We start from the raw sequence: 15,025 nt of genomic DNA, 5'->3' as shown, positions 1-15,025 counted from the left end.
GAAATCTTATAAATTAAAATGACTTGCTATAAAACAGAGCTGCTTTTTATGCAACATTTAATATTTGCAACTAAACTAGCCTTACGCTCTGTCTCCTGGGTAGTGTGTCAGGGACTAAATTTTAAAAGAAGCACATCAGAAATCAAGGCAATCAAGAAAGAATAAAACCATTACACTGAACTGTATGAAATGCCGGGTTTTTTTTTTTTTCCAGATCAAAAACTGTTAAATATTGGCAATTTCATATGGTTCAACCGAATATGTATCAAATTCCAGTTATTTCCTTTCTGGGTTCCGTATCTACTGTAGCGCCAATCTGCGAGACTTTTTACTTCGACCTCTCGTTGCTTTCTCTCTTCTTCCTTTCCTTTGTTTCTGAGGAAATGTAGGCGTAAAAGTGAAAACTAATGACTATTAGTATACTGAATATACAACTTTTCACCTGTGGCCAAGCTAGGTGTGAATGAGTGAGTGAACGAATGAATCAAAATAAGACTTAATGAAGAGTATCTCTCTTCCACTCCGTGTGATTCCATTCTTTTAGCTACCAGAAAAGCAATTGCTGTTTCAAAGGAGCGACATAGTAACACCGCAGCATGCATACTGAAGGCTAGTGCAGGAGCACTCAGCTCCTTCACCCCCTACAAAACCAAGTCTGTGATAGGAACAGTTAACTACCATGTCTACAGAAATGTCTGTGAACCTTTTTGAGTCTTCTTTCTCTTCATGAAAATACACTCACTTTGTAAGGGAAAGTACATAGCTACAATAGACATCTCGATTTAGTTTTAAAGAACTGAACTATCAAAGAATTAAAAAATGAAAGAAGGAAAGGCAGATATATGATCATCGTTACCTGCAAGAGGAGATCTCAACATGGGACTCTCGTCTACCATTATAGCTTCTTGTGTCTTGTGTCCATGCCTTTGCGTGTGCTGGTGCACAAGCTCTGTGGAATGGATGGGATCTACAGGAGTCACTTCATGTGGCTGTGTGGTCTGAACATCGCCTCCACGTTCAGAGGAGCCCAGCAAGTCTTCAGCGTGCTGCTCGGCTTTCACGAGGTCACCTCCAGATACTACTCTCACACTGACAGCAGGAAACTTCAGCACAGCAGAGTCCACCTCACCAAAACTCAGGGCACTTGATATACCAAAGTCGTCATCCTCAGGGATGGGGTTGTACCATATCTCTCCTTCATCATCCGCATCATTCTCCTCATTACAATCTAGTGAGCAGTTCCTTGATAATGAAGAACCTGCAGCACTGCACACCATATACGTACAATATTCTTCAGGTGATCTGAGGAAAGGGCGTGATAGCTGATGTTTAGGTAGAGAAACAGGTGAGATGGATAAATGGCTTATCTCTTGGCATTTCTTATTTTCTTCTTCCAAATTAAAAGACCTCGAAGTACTCTGATACAGCCAGTTGCGTTTTTTTGACACAGTGATGCTATTAAGTGGCTTATGACCCCTGAAGTCCATATTATCCTTCAAATCTTCGAAGTCTCGTCTCTTCATTGACGACCCATAGACATTTTCAAATAAATCTGTTTCAAAGAAATAAGAAAGTAGAATATCATGCCTGGCACGTCAGAAAAGACATGTGACTTGAGACCAGTTATTAAGATACTATTTTTAAAAAGATAAAAAGGAAGAAAAGTAGTATCAATCACATTCAGAGACTAAAATTGAACAAGGAAAATTTTGGATTTTCCACCTAAACATGGATTTAGATGTCATAAGAATTCTAAGAAAAAAACTCTAAGACTGTCTTTATAAACATCATTGGGCTAAGAAAGCTTTAGCTGAGCAAAACACACTTTATTAAAAGCTTGTATAGAATGCTTTGTGCACAGTATGCCTTCCATTCACATTTGAGTCATTTTAAACTCACTACAAGGACTTTAGAAAACACAAGTAATATGACTACCTTTTCATACAAAGATTAACTGAACACATCTTTCAAAATAATTGTGCCTTACTTATTAATAAATATCTTACTGATTACAAAAATTTCAACATAACACTTGTTTCCTAATCATATAGCAGTGTCTTAGGCAGAGTTTAAGTCTAAATATATAGGGCAAACATAAAAATAAAAATCCCCAGGAAGACCGGACTCACAATGAGCACAACACAGCTGTGGTCATCGGCGGGCACAACCTTAAGCAGCTAGAGGATGAGAATGAACAAAATAGCTCCTGCCCTTAAGGAACTCGTAGCCTAATGAAGGATGTCAAATACTTAGATAGGTATATGTATTAATACGATGTGATAAGACTCTAAAAATGTATATATAACATGAATTCCATATAAAAGGGAAAATTTTTTGCACTTCTATAAAGTTGCATAAAGCTGGCTTCATGACAGTCAATAAGCTAAACACATATCATAATACTAATTCACTACACATAGATAATTAAAACAAAACCACATTTCTCATTTTCAGATCGTGCCAGGTTTGTAAATTATGGCCTGTGCTACTTTCAGCGTGTATGTATATGGTTGGTTCATCTTAGCATTATGGCAAGTAAAATATAAGTCTGATAACGGACAGAGATAAAAACACATTAAACTATAGGAGCTTAATAACAACCAAAAAATCAGGTTCATGCATAATCAAGGCTTTCAGTAACCTCCCTTCTACTGAAACAAATCTTTTAAAAAATGTAAAATTTCCCTTTTTTAACCCTAAACATTACCTAATCAAGATTAATTTAAAACACAAAAACAAAAAACCTTAAACACAAACTGGATTTCAAGTTCAGTTAGTTCCAGAGGCAGAAATAGAGGGACAGACTAAGAATCAGAAGGGAAGGAATCTCCTGTGAATGCCTACTTATGCCAGATATTTACTTACTCAGGAAATATTTCCTGAGTGTCTATTATGTGCCAGGAACAAGAGATAAAGCAGTAAGAAAGCCCTTAATCTCATTTAACCTCTTCAACAATCCTGAGACAGGTCTGATTATTTCCATGAGCCTCAAACATATGAGGGATATGGTCAAGGTGCAAAGCCTAGGATTCAAATTTATGCTTGTCTAACCTTAAAATACATGCTCTCACCTGTCCCCCTCAACAGCACGCTACCCACTAAAGGTAGGGATATAGGCAAACTTCTCTGAACATGGTGATAACATCATCCCAGTTAACCTTTACAGGGTGGCTGCTGGGATTAAGTAAAATAATGTTTGAAATACTTTTAACCTCTTCTGACTCCAAAGTTCGCAGGAGCACACCTGGGATACCGCTAAGGGATACCTACCTCCACTCTCGGAAATTTAACGTGTAAACATGTAACAGATATTCAGTAAATATCTTGAATTGATTTAATTTAACTAATGAAAACCTGAAGATTCGTCTATCTGTGGTTCTGTCTTGTTTACACTTAAAATTAGGAACTGAAAATCACCACATACTCGGGAATCGCAGAGGCTTGAGAGCTTTTAGCGACCACAACCTTTTGCAGCGTGCACTAAAATCTAGATCTGTTTCACGGTTAAGCCCAAACGCCATATTATTTAATGGCATTTCAGACCTTCACAGGATATTACATGTAGTTTTGACATAATTATAAATTTAAAGCAAACAAGTATAAAATTAAACAGTTCACAATGGATATGAGTCATACATTTTTTTTTCAGCTGTCTCTCAAAATATCCAAAATGTTATACAGACACATTATTTTGAGTCCTATCAGAGGTTTTTGACATACATCATAAATGAAGTAAACATGCTTCTACTTGTACTACATTCCAAGGAACTGCAATGAGAAAAATAAAGCTACCAGTATCCCATTTTTAAGCCAACTGATACATCTATTGATGTGTTTAATGAATGTGCAATGCTAAAAGGAATAATTACATCATGAGATACAGTGCAACTATTTTTCATGAGACTACAAATTACAAAAACTTGAAATGAAATAGTCTGATTGCTGTTGATGAATGTTTCAAAATACATGATGTTGTAGTTTAAATTTAGAGATAAATAGGTATATTATTATAATTTCTGATAAAAGTCAAATTTATTGTTATTAGAGCTGAATGTAAGCAATATATTATTCAAGGCAGCAAATTTTACTTGAGCAATTGTTTATAAATAACTTAAAGCATTTCATTTTTATCTCAGTTAATTAAATGGATGCATATGAATATAACTTATACAGAAGTGTAAAGCTATTTGCCATCTTCCCTTCATTCCCCATTTATCCTAAAATTAATGTTAAACCTTACTGGCATAAATGTGAAAGTTACCTTTAGCTTCAAATTTTATATATATATATATATATATATATATATATATATATATATATATATATATGTATATACACAGACACACATACATATATATAGACATTTATATGTTTATATGTTGAAAGAAGACACAAGTAAAAAGATATAAAAATACGTGCAAAGTTGCAAGGCAAAAAAGGCTTCATTTTCTTGCAACTATACATGTTATGATGTAATTATCAGATTTTAATTAAATTCATTTTCCTTGAAAATCTGTAAGAGAATGCAGAAGTGGCAATTAAAGGTTTTCACTCAGAAAAATATTTACATAGTGGTGACCTACTCAAGCCAACTTTGTGTTCTCAACTATTACGTATTTCATAATAAATCTAGATGACTTACTAAACGTTTAACTAGTGCTCCAGTTCAAAATCAACAGCATACGTTCTGAGTAATTATGTATTTCAGCCATCACTGAAAATGTACAATATCTACAGACATTTAAAAAGTTCTACTACAGAAACAAACTCCGCTGCTTTTGCTTACTTCTCGTTAAAAACCCTAAATAAAGGTATTCTTATGAAAAATGCACCTGAGCTTAAATAAATACAAGCAGCCCTGCTTACAGAGTCAATCAAGCCTGGAAGCTCAAATGAAATTACTAGAATAAACCTAAGCCTTAGGTTTATATGAGTGAGTTTATGTATATACCTTTATCTTTCCCAAATAAATCTAAATAAGGAGAGGAGTACAATAAAAAGGAAAAAGGTGTTTTTTTTTATCTTTTATTTTTCCTCCCTTGTGACTAGCAGTAAAAACCCTTAGGAAAAAAAGCTGTGTGCTAGCTTTGGGGACAGGAAAGTAGACAAGGAAATTTTGAGACTGTGTTGAGTTCCCTGAAAGTAATGAAGAGGAACAAGAGAAAAGAAGCACGAAAGAAAAGATGAGTAGAATAAATAAGTGCCCCTAAAGGGGTGTCCTCTAACTCAGTTCTCAGTCTCCTTGAGGCAGTCGTTCTGAACTTCAGATCATTTCACTCTCCATACAGAATCCTAATGATCTGGGGCAAGGCAGTGTTTTCACAAAGCCTGCTTGCCTTTCTTGACAACATTTAAGCACCAGGCATGGTACCCAATGGATTATCTTTTTTCATCCTCACAGCAACCTGAGGACTGAGGCTATGTAGCTAGTTAAGTAACTTGTCCAAGGTCATAAGCCTGGTAAGTGGTGGATTTGATCCGAAATCCAGAATCTCTGTTCTATTAGCCATTATATCATATGGCTGTCTCTTGCAGATTCCAAAATCTCACTTTTACTAGTACAAGATGAGACCAATATGGAGGGAACTGCTTAAACTTGTCACATATAAGTGAGTAGTAAGTGTAAAGTCATACATATAAAACTGAAGCAGAAAGAGTTCCAGTGCTTTGCTCTAATGGAGGTTGGTTTAAATATCAAGTGTCAGAATAAAGTAGAATGATTTTTCAAACCTTTAAAAATGTATCAAGACAGGCGATTCGGGGTCCTGAGAATTCTAGACCCTTACTACCCAAAGTGTGTACTACACTGGGAGTTTGTTAAACTGTAGAATCTCAAGGTCCCAACCCCACACATATTAAATCTGCATTTTAACAAGATTTTCAGAGAATTCATATGCACATTAAGTTTGAAAAGCTCTGTTCTGTAACTGTGAATCACAGAGTGGCCAAGGTCTGGAAAACAGCCTTAGTGATTCTCAAAACATAAACACCACTTAGAAATGTAGGACTTTCAAAATCAACACAACACTATTTTCTGCTGAATATGTAATTCTCAATGTTTTCTGGCCACCAGCAACTCCAATGTTCTATGGCATTCTTCCCAAAACAAAAAACAAAAGCAAAAAACAGGACTGGCTTGCTTCTGGGGCCACAATGGTAGAATTTCTCACAGCAGGATTTAGAGCTAGAAGACAGTCAAAAATTATATGCCTATAACTACTAGTCTTGAAAGGGCTAATGCATAAAAGAATCTGTTTGAAAAATTCATAAAGATAATGCAGTTCATAAAGTTAAGAAATTGGAGCTACAAGTACTTGAGAAAACAGGCATCTGCACTGACAGCAACAACTTCACTTTAAGACACAATGCGCAGGTCATACCAGCTGCAATGCTACCTTTAAAAGAACTGTCTAAAGAGTTTGCACAAAATATTAGCAAGTTACATGTCCTAATTTTTTTCCTTCACAGATCATGGAGCAAGAAGAGCAGAGTCAAAGTAGGTTAATTATTTTTTAAAATAAAAGGCCAAAGTAGCTCAACCTGGTGCTTTTTATTTATTTCTGAGCACCTTATGCTAATTAAAACATTTATAAAGACTTATAATGAAGTATATTTGGCAAATAGATTAAAATTCCTTCGTAACTTTAAGGCTTGCAGAAACTTGACAATATTTAGTATGTGTAATGACTTTAGATTTCTTAAATAATCATCTCAATTAGCAACAAATTGGCCAATCTGTGAACACTACATACCCCACTGCATCAAATAATTTGCAGTATTATATTACCAAAAGTTTTAGTGGCTCTTAGTAGGAGCCAGAATCAAAACAGAAAATCATTTTGGCTTCCATTTGTCATATGGTCTCAAAAATTTCCAAAATACCTAAGTAGATCAGGTATCTCCATCCCAGTACATAGTTATTCTATGTTATAAATTCTAAGTATAACTTTCTTTTGAAAGAAAATATCCTCACAAATAATATTGTATAGAAAAATGTGATATAAACCTTTCAGGCTATTTAACATCTTTATACAACCAAGAATGCACTGCTTCATCTGGACTGCCCAGTTAATTTTTTAGAGAACATGATTTTAAAGTAACACCAATTTGAACTAAACATTTAAAGATACAGGTTAAAGATGGATATAGCAATTGATTAAAAGAAAGTCTTTAAGCCTATTCTAGGATCTCCCCATCTTCTTTGCAACTTTGAGAAAGTTACTTATTTCTCTAAACTCTGCTAAACTTCCATCCATCTCCTCAATCCAAGCAATTAAATAGAATTAATTGGATCGAACCTCTAAAGAACTTTAGAACCCTTTTGACCTTAAATAAATAGGGGTTTTGGAGCCATAAAGACCTGAGTTTGAATCCACATAAAAGTTTGGATCTATATACTACTATACATAAACTATATACTAGTTTAAGTGACCTTGGACGAACTACTTAACCCCTCCTCTTCTTTTGTTGTTATTGTTCAATAGCTGTCATACCTCCACGTGGGGGGGGGGGGGAATAATAAAGATTATATGCAGACCCCATAAAGTATCCAGAATGGTTTTAATAAGTTCAACTGATCTTCATTAAAAAGTTTTAAAAAAGATAAGCTCTTCAAATCTATACTAGTTATGTAAACATTGCACAAATTATTCTTCCTAAGAGGAATTGGCGATTTGAAAGGAAATAACATCTGAGAAAGTTTTTTAAACCAGAGATTAAAGTTTTTGTTTAGATTTCTTGTAAAATATCCAAAATTATATCACATAGTAATTCAAACGTGTCATTTAATTTCTTTTAAAATCAGTTTCATTTAATTAGCTTCTCAGTGGAAAAAAATCAATCAATTCATTCCTAAGAGTTACTGTATTTACTAATATGTTTTAAATCCTTGAATGTTTACCCTACAACTGAGGGTATTAAAAGCCACCAGATGGTAAATGTTTAACCTTTGCAATAAAAAAGTAATAAATATTTTACTAAAGTTTTATACAGATTTTTGTTACGGCTGAAAAGTAACTGTCTCACAAAGAGTTAACTGAATCAAGATCAGTAGAGGTAAAGATACAATGGCAATAAAATGTAATAAATGATTACAAATACTTTACAACTACTGGAAATGCATAATTTTATTATGAAGTTAGCATAAAGTATACCTCTCTTCACAAAAATTTACATTCTACTGTCCTTTTATTCACATGGAATGGAATAAATTTGAGGGAAAATTTTGACAGGTGTGAATTAGAGATTTATAGATTCAAAAAAACTCTTCTAGTTTGTATACACTTAAAGTGAATCACTTAATTTGTCTGCACTGTGTGATTAGAAGTTTTGTGAGCTTTGTTTCTCCCCACTGCTGCGTGTTTATTGGTTTAAAAAAGTTAATGTGCACAAACCCAGTCCTGTAGGATTTGTAACTCTTACCAGAGAAACTGCTAAGCACTGTGAATACTTTTTACATTTCAGCATTTAATATTTTTAAAATTATTACTGATATGTAAGTCATTATACTCACAAAAAGTCTTTATATTTATGAGTGTAGTCCGAAAGATCATGTTCTTTTAGGCTCACTTTGAAGGCACTTCTTTCACAAGAGAACTTTTTGCTATTTACAACGTAAGAGATTTCTAGAATTAATCATCTAAACCTCCAGTGAAAACTAAAAATCACACACAAAATAGGCAGCAAAATCCTATTATTAGGACAATTATACTTAAGTTACAAATAACATTAAATGTCTAAACATTAAATATTTACTTTCTTAAAAACTACATAAGACATTTTTCTTTTGATTAAATTGCAAGTGCCCTTCATTTTCCACAATAATTAGATTACCTACTTTACTGGGTTTTTAGGGGGCAAGGGGGAGAGGAGGAAAAGGTGAAGAGAAAAGAATATGTGAAATCCTACCTGACTAAAAAGAAATTTTACTATGGTAGTTTTTTCGGTTTGGTTTGGTTTTGGTGTTTGGTTGTATGTATCTGTCTGTGTGTGCACGCGGGCTCCTGGGAGAGAGAGGGGGAAAGGTGAAATGAGCTAAGTGACAGTTTATAAAGTCCATAAAGTCTAACTTGGATCAAATTCAAATTCACAAACTCCACAAAAGTCTACAGATTTGCCTAGAGCTACAAAGAATAAAAATCAAGGCAGCACCACCTAACTCGAAACCCACAAAAGTGTGTGGTGAACTTAACCTTTACTCACTGTTGTGCTTAAAAGTAGGTACACTGGTTCTTGGAGAAGAAAAAACAAAAACTCCAAGTTCCTCATGCCACTGTCTTAAAAAAAAAAAAAAAAAGACGAGAGAATGCATTACACTAGGTAACTGTGAAATCGCATTTAGCTGCCACTTACTTACATGACACTCACTTCGGCACGGGCGCGTACCTGTCTGCAAAACCATACCTTCTTCTCTGCTCTAAGACAGAAGCCCGGTCGGTAAACATGAAGGCTTGAAGTGTTAGCATTTTGATTTCAAAGGATCCTACCTGTCAGCGTAATTCTTTGGTTTGGAGGCACCGAGAGGACTTGACTTTCCTGCATTTTCAAAGTGCCCAGATTTGGAGAGATTGCTTGCGCTTCCGCGACTTCGGGGGGTGTCCCACGGGCGCGACCCTTCATTCCCAGGGACAGCAGGCGTCCTTTGTACATCCACTTCTGCAGCTTTTTGACTGTCACTGCGGGCGGTTTGAGGAAGGGGAGCCCCTCCTGGCCGTCTCCTTTGCCGTGGCGGATCACAGAGGACCCCGCAGGATCCCGGAAAGGACTTCCCGAGGAGCGGCCGGGGTCCTCGGAGACAGGAGTCCGAAGGCCGGAGGGTGCCGCGGCCCGGGCGCTGCCTCCGCTCCAGCCTTCCATCCCGTCTCCACGTGGCGGGGGCTCGTCCGGGTCCCCGCGCGCGCCGCACCTGATCCAGCTGTCGCTGCGCCACCGCTGGAAGGGAGGCGGCTTGGCACCTACCCCGAGACTGTCGAGGCTTCTGCTGCAGGACAGCTGCATCCGAGGAGTCCGCGGGCGGCCTCCCCCCGACTCCCTCGGAGGCGACCAGGGCGGAGACACCTGCTGCCAAGGGCGGCCGCCGCCTCCCCCCTCCCAGTCTTGGGGGCCGGCTCGGCAGTCCGCTGCGCCGCAGGGGGAAGGCGGCTGGCCCCGAGCCCAGGCTCCCGCAGGGCACCCGCGATCCGCCCAGCCCCGGTCGCCCCGCCGCGCGCCCGAGTCAGGGGGCAGGTCGTGCATGGCCTGGATCAGCAGATAATAGGCCTCTCGCAACTGGGTCTGCAGCCTGCCTGTCTCCAGGCGGCCGCCCTCCGCCCCCGGGGAGGAGCCCGCCGCCGGGGGAGGCGGGGGCCACCGCTCCGCCTCCGCCCCCTCAGGCTCGGGCGAGGGCTGGGAGCCGCCGGGCAGGTTCTCGTAGTAGTCGGCGTCGTCCTCGTCGTCGTCCTCCTCGTCCTCTCCGCTGCCCTCGGAGCCCGGCGGGGTGTGCAAACAGGCGCGAGTGAGCCAGCGGCCCGGGGGTGCGACCTCCTTCCCGCCGCGCGGCCGAGGCCCGAGCGCTCCCGACCACTCGGGTCGCCCTCCCGGGACCCGCGCCTTGGGACATCTCGCTGGAGGCGACGGCGGGGGCCGCTCCAGGCTCGGCTGGGCTCCGTCGGCATGCTCGCGTGGTGGGGCATCCGCAGCACCCCCGGCGTCTCCCTCGGCTGCCGAAGAGGCCGCCACGGTGGCTGCAGCAGCCGCCCGGAGCCCGAGCTCCCTGGCGGCGCGGGGACCCCGCCTCCCCCGGAGCCTGGACAGCGTCCGCCTTAGAGGGTCCGCCATCCCCCTGCGCCTCAGCAGGCAGGCTCGCCCCTGCCGCGGGGAGAGGTCGGAGCCCCGCTCGGGAGAAAGCAGCGCTCGCGGAGGCGGCGGCGGCGGCTCCCCATGACCGGCGCTGGCCCTCGCGGGCTGCTCACATACTTGGCATAACTCTGCCGCGGGAAGGGTGGGGGAGGGCGGCGGCGCCGCACGGCGCATGCCCCGGAGCCCCGGACCGCGACGGGGCGCGCGGGCTGCCGGCGACAGGGCTGCGCTCCCCGGGTGGGCGCGCGACGCCGGGCGCGGCGAGGCGTGTGAGCGCTCAAGTAGACCGGGGGATGCGAGAGTGCGCGCACCGAGCGTGGGGCTGCACTGAGGGTCGAGGCAGGAAAAAGGACGAGCCGGAAGGTGAGTCTGGGCCGGAGGCTGCAAAGTTCTGGTTAAGGAGACAGAGAAAGGGAAAGTGCCCTCCTGGCTGCCACTCCGTCACCTCCACCACCCACCCCATTGCCACCATTGCACGAGGCGTGTCTAATATGCAAGTCCTAGCTTGAGAGAAAACAAAGATTGTTTTGACGGACAAGGTATGAGTACAGGTGTATCTCATTTAGTGCAGTGTGTTCTAGAAACGTTCCGAATTGTACAGGGAGCTAGTTATTTCAAGGAAACTTGCAGCGATTCCTTTTCAATTAGGAAGAATCCTTTTGTCCAAAATATAACGACCAATGTCTCTTTTTTAAGTTTGTTTTTCTTTTTTTTTCTTTCAGTTAATGCATGCTAACACAAGGTTAATTCTGACGTAAACCAAAACTTGTAAGACAGCCGCAATACAGCCTCTGCCATCGCTCCGCTAACGCTTCGTTTTAATTAAAACTGGGTTGAGAAACAATTGGATTGAAATTAAGAAACAATGTTCATTGAAAATACCAACTCTTGTGTCTCAAAAACATTAAATTCCATGTTCTGTGTAATGGCTGTAAAGTACCTCGTGTTGCCACAGATCAGTGGGCCTTTCTGTGATTGATGAGAATCAATCTGATTTTTGAGTTACACTTTTTAGTGTTTACATATTAGAAAGGGTCTTTGAGTGGTTCATGAATGTACTTCGAACTGCTAGCACAGTACTTGTTCATAGTACTCAAGAAATACTTGTTGAATAAACGAATCCCTCCATAGCTGAATAAAAGAATTTACCTCTCTAACTTTCCCTATTTCAAACTACATGTCTCTCTGTAAGTTCCTTTTGTTTTTTCCTTCTTCTTCCTTTCTTACCAGAGTCTCCAGTCTGTAAATATTCTTTAATCTATACTACCACTGTTAGTACCTAGTCTCTACCTCCTGGAATAATTTTGCAGAAATCTAACCCATCCTTTAAGGCTCAACTGGCTTTTTCTTTTTTTAATGGAAGTACTGGGGATAGGACCTCATGCATGCTGTGCGTGCTAAGCACATGCTTTACCACTGAGCTGTACCCCCCAGCTGCCTTCTTTATGAAGATGTCTCTGATTTTCCACATGCAAATGATCACCCTTCCTCCAAATTCTAATAATATCTTACTCATATCCATTCATAGTATTTACTACTTTTTGCTTTATACAAAGGATACCGTATCTCCGTACAAGAAAATTTGTAAACTCCATCGAGGGCAGAGACTTATAATTGACTGTTTATCCTTCATAAGGTATAGGAATAGCATCTTCTACACTGTACATAATGGATAAGTATTTTTAAACTAATGTCAACTTTAATTTGAAGGAAACAAATGGCTTTAATTTCCAGTCTATTGCTTAACTCTCCACTAGACCATACTCTATTAGTGTTGTTTTAAAATTCTTTCAGTGATGAGTAAGAACATAGTTTGTTAAATAATCTTAATTCTCATCTAGGAAAATACAATGAAATGTTACACCATAATTTGCATACATTACTATTTATAGTTCTACACTTTTTATTCCATGGAACCAAGGCTATTTAATGAATAGTCAAGACGTAAAATTATGCCCCAGTGAAATATTCCCACAGGAAATGACTGATGGTAGAGCTGCCAATGGTGTCTATAAACACAGCTTGATCTCTATCTCAGAAATTGTTTCCATTCCAACTTTCCATTGCAAAATCTTTTTATTCTTTAACATAGTTGTTAAGAATACCATAAGTTGCATATCTGTGTTAAAATGAATAGAAAAATAGAACCTGGTCTTGACTGAACTTCGGCGTCTCAATTCAACTTGCCGACTTCTTGAGTTTGGGAATTATGAAACACCTTGGCCAATATAAAATATTATCCATTGTTCTAAGCATTGCTCAGAACTAAGTTGGACACTGCACAGCACACCTGAATGTAATGCTTTAAAGTTGAGACTGTTCTATCACATAAATTCACAATTTTTAAGATGTATTTTGAGTCACAACAGAAATTAAAGCAGTCATATAGCTATGTGATGCTACTTAGTGACTTTAGAGATGCAAATCCCACTTTTCTGTATGTGTATAACACTTCAATAAAAAGTTTATAAAAATGTAATTCCAAGAAGACAGTGTCCACAAAATTAACATTATACACATTATAATTAAGAAAGTGACAAGATACGACTATAAGGCAGACTGTGTACAATCCTTTTGGTGTTTTAACAATGTATACGCTATTCCCCCCATTACCTCAATTTTCATGTGTTTCTAATTAACAGATTCCTATGAAAATTAGGAGATGGGGATATATTTCCCAGTGTTTGTACTTGTTTCTCACTGACTTGGAAATCATTTTGATGCCCCATGAATGAACAACTACGTGCTGACATTATCACAAAAGATAAAACAGCTGTGGGATAATAGGGCTCCAGTGAGGCAGGGAGGCAATCTAGAGGTGGGGCCATACTGACTCAGTCTAGGAGAAAGCGGGCGGTTGGGGAAGCTGGGCAGGCTGAAGCAGAGGGCTAAGCTTGACAGCAACAGAAGGAAAATGTCTAGGTGTGTTGCGGTTATTTTCTAGGCAGCTTAGGGTGCATTTCTGTCTCACTGCTGCTCAGTCTTCCAGTTTTGGTTCTTAGTGGAACCAGAGGCAAGCTGAACTTGGCATTTGCCCAGTGTTCTCTCTCTAAACTGCCTTATAAGGATCCTCTGATGCAGACCTACCTGGTCTGCCATGCAGTTCCATCAATATTGAGTAAAAAGGGCTTCAGCCTAATGGTGGCTACACCACCACTGCCCTGAGAAAGGTGGCATGTCCTCAATACAGCAACTTCTTCTGTTAATTTTCCATAATTAACAATATCTGGCAATTGACACTATTCCTTACCTCATCCCCCACCTCCATCAAAGTAATAAAAAGGAGGCTTTTGCTAAGTACACATGTATTTTCCAATGTTTTAGAAATGTATAATGTTTTAGAATATTCACTATTTCAGATTCTTGTATTCTGTAGTTGAAGGGGGAGGGTATAACTCAGTGGTATAACTCAGTCCTGGGTTCAATCCCCAGTACCTCCAAATAAATAAACACATACATACATACATACATACATACATACATACATACATACATACATACATACATACCTAATTACCCTCCTCAATTTTTAAAAAAAAAATATATATAATTGGTTTATGTAGAGTAACTTGCCCAAGGTCACCATAATAAGTGAAGGGAAATTCAAACTCCATGTATCTGATTTCAAGGCTACTACAGCCCTGGGACATTTCCTTATATAGAAAAAAGAAAATAGACATTTTCTACCTGCCCTGATGTGTTCCTTTGATTTTGTAAATTATTTAGTTGATCACCTTTCAGAAAAGATTTTAATATTTTATGAGCTTTTGTGAAATGCAGCTGAACATTGAAAAGCTGCTCAGTGAGCATTTGAATTACTTCTCTGTGCATTCCTCTTCAAGGGTGTTAGAACTAAATCCTATAATATATTCCTGTTTAACTGTAAGTAGTAAGCCACAATATACAACTGCATCCTATAAATGTAGTCTAACTTTAAAAGTAAGACAAGCTACAATTAAGTACTTTAAAGACAAAACATATGCATTCTTAAAACCATAGGAGTTCTCAGATAATCCCCTTGAAAAAGTAAACTGGTATACCCTGTCTGTGGACATGACTTGTACCCCAGGGTGTCCCATAGTTGAAGGGAATTCGCTCTTTTTCGAAGTTGTCAACCTCATAACAAGATTTGATGCAGTATCAACATTTTTAACCCTAAAGAAATAATGGATCTAATAATGAATCTAGG

The 15,025-nt window shown here is 39.5% G+C and overlaps 2 protein-coding genes across 4 annotated transcripts in view; one reads left to right on the top strand and one right to left on the bottom strand.

The window, feature by feature from the left end:
• The window catches only part of SYDE2 (synapse defective Rho GTPase homolog 2), a 37,933-nt gene extending 27,430 nt beyond the window's left edge, over positions 1–10,503 (bottom strand). For all 3 annotated transcript variants that reach the window (XM_010987175.3, XM_031465507.2, XM_064493383.1), the window contains exons 1-2: positions 9,486–10,503; positions 857–1,552 (exon numbers count right to left, since the gene is read on the bottom strand). In XM_010987175.3, coding sequence (XP_010985477.3) covers positions 857–1,552; positions 9,486–10,233 — 1,444 coding nt within the window. In that variant the 5' untranslated portion in view covers positions 10,234–10,503. The remainder of the gene's footprint in view (positions 1–856; positions 1,553–9,485) is intronic.
• Positions 10,232–13,324, top strand: LOC135322851 (cuticle collagen 2-like). The gene is made up of 3 exons (XM_064493351.1): positions 10,232–10,244; positions 10,498–11,199; positions 11,559–13,324. The coding sequence occupies exons 1-3, from the start codon at positions 10,232–10,234 to the stop codon at positions 11,570–11,572; spliced, it is 729 nt and encodes a 242-aa protein (XP_064349421.1). The 3' UTR covers positions 11,573–13,324.
• Positions 13,325–15,025: the final 1,701 nt, after the last annotated feature.

The sequence above is a fragment of the Camelus dromedarius genome, chromosome 14 (genome assembly GCF_036321535.1).
Source record: "Camelus dromedarius isolate mCamDro1 chromosome 14, mCamDro1.pat, whole genome shotgun sequence".
Lineage (NCBI taxonomy): Eukaryota > Metazoa > Chordata > Mammalia > Artiodactyla > Camelidae > Camelus > Camelus dromedarius.
The sequence above is the reverse complement of the archived record's forward strand: the minus strand, read 5'-3'. Positions and strand labels throughout refer to the sequence as shown.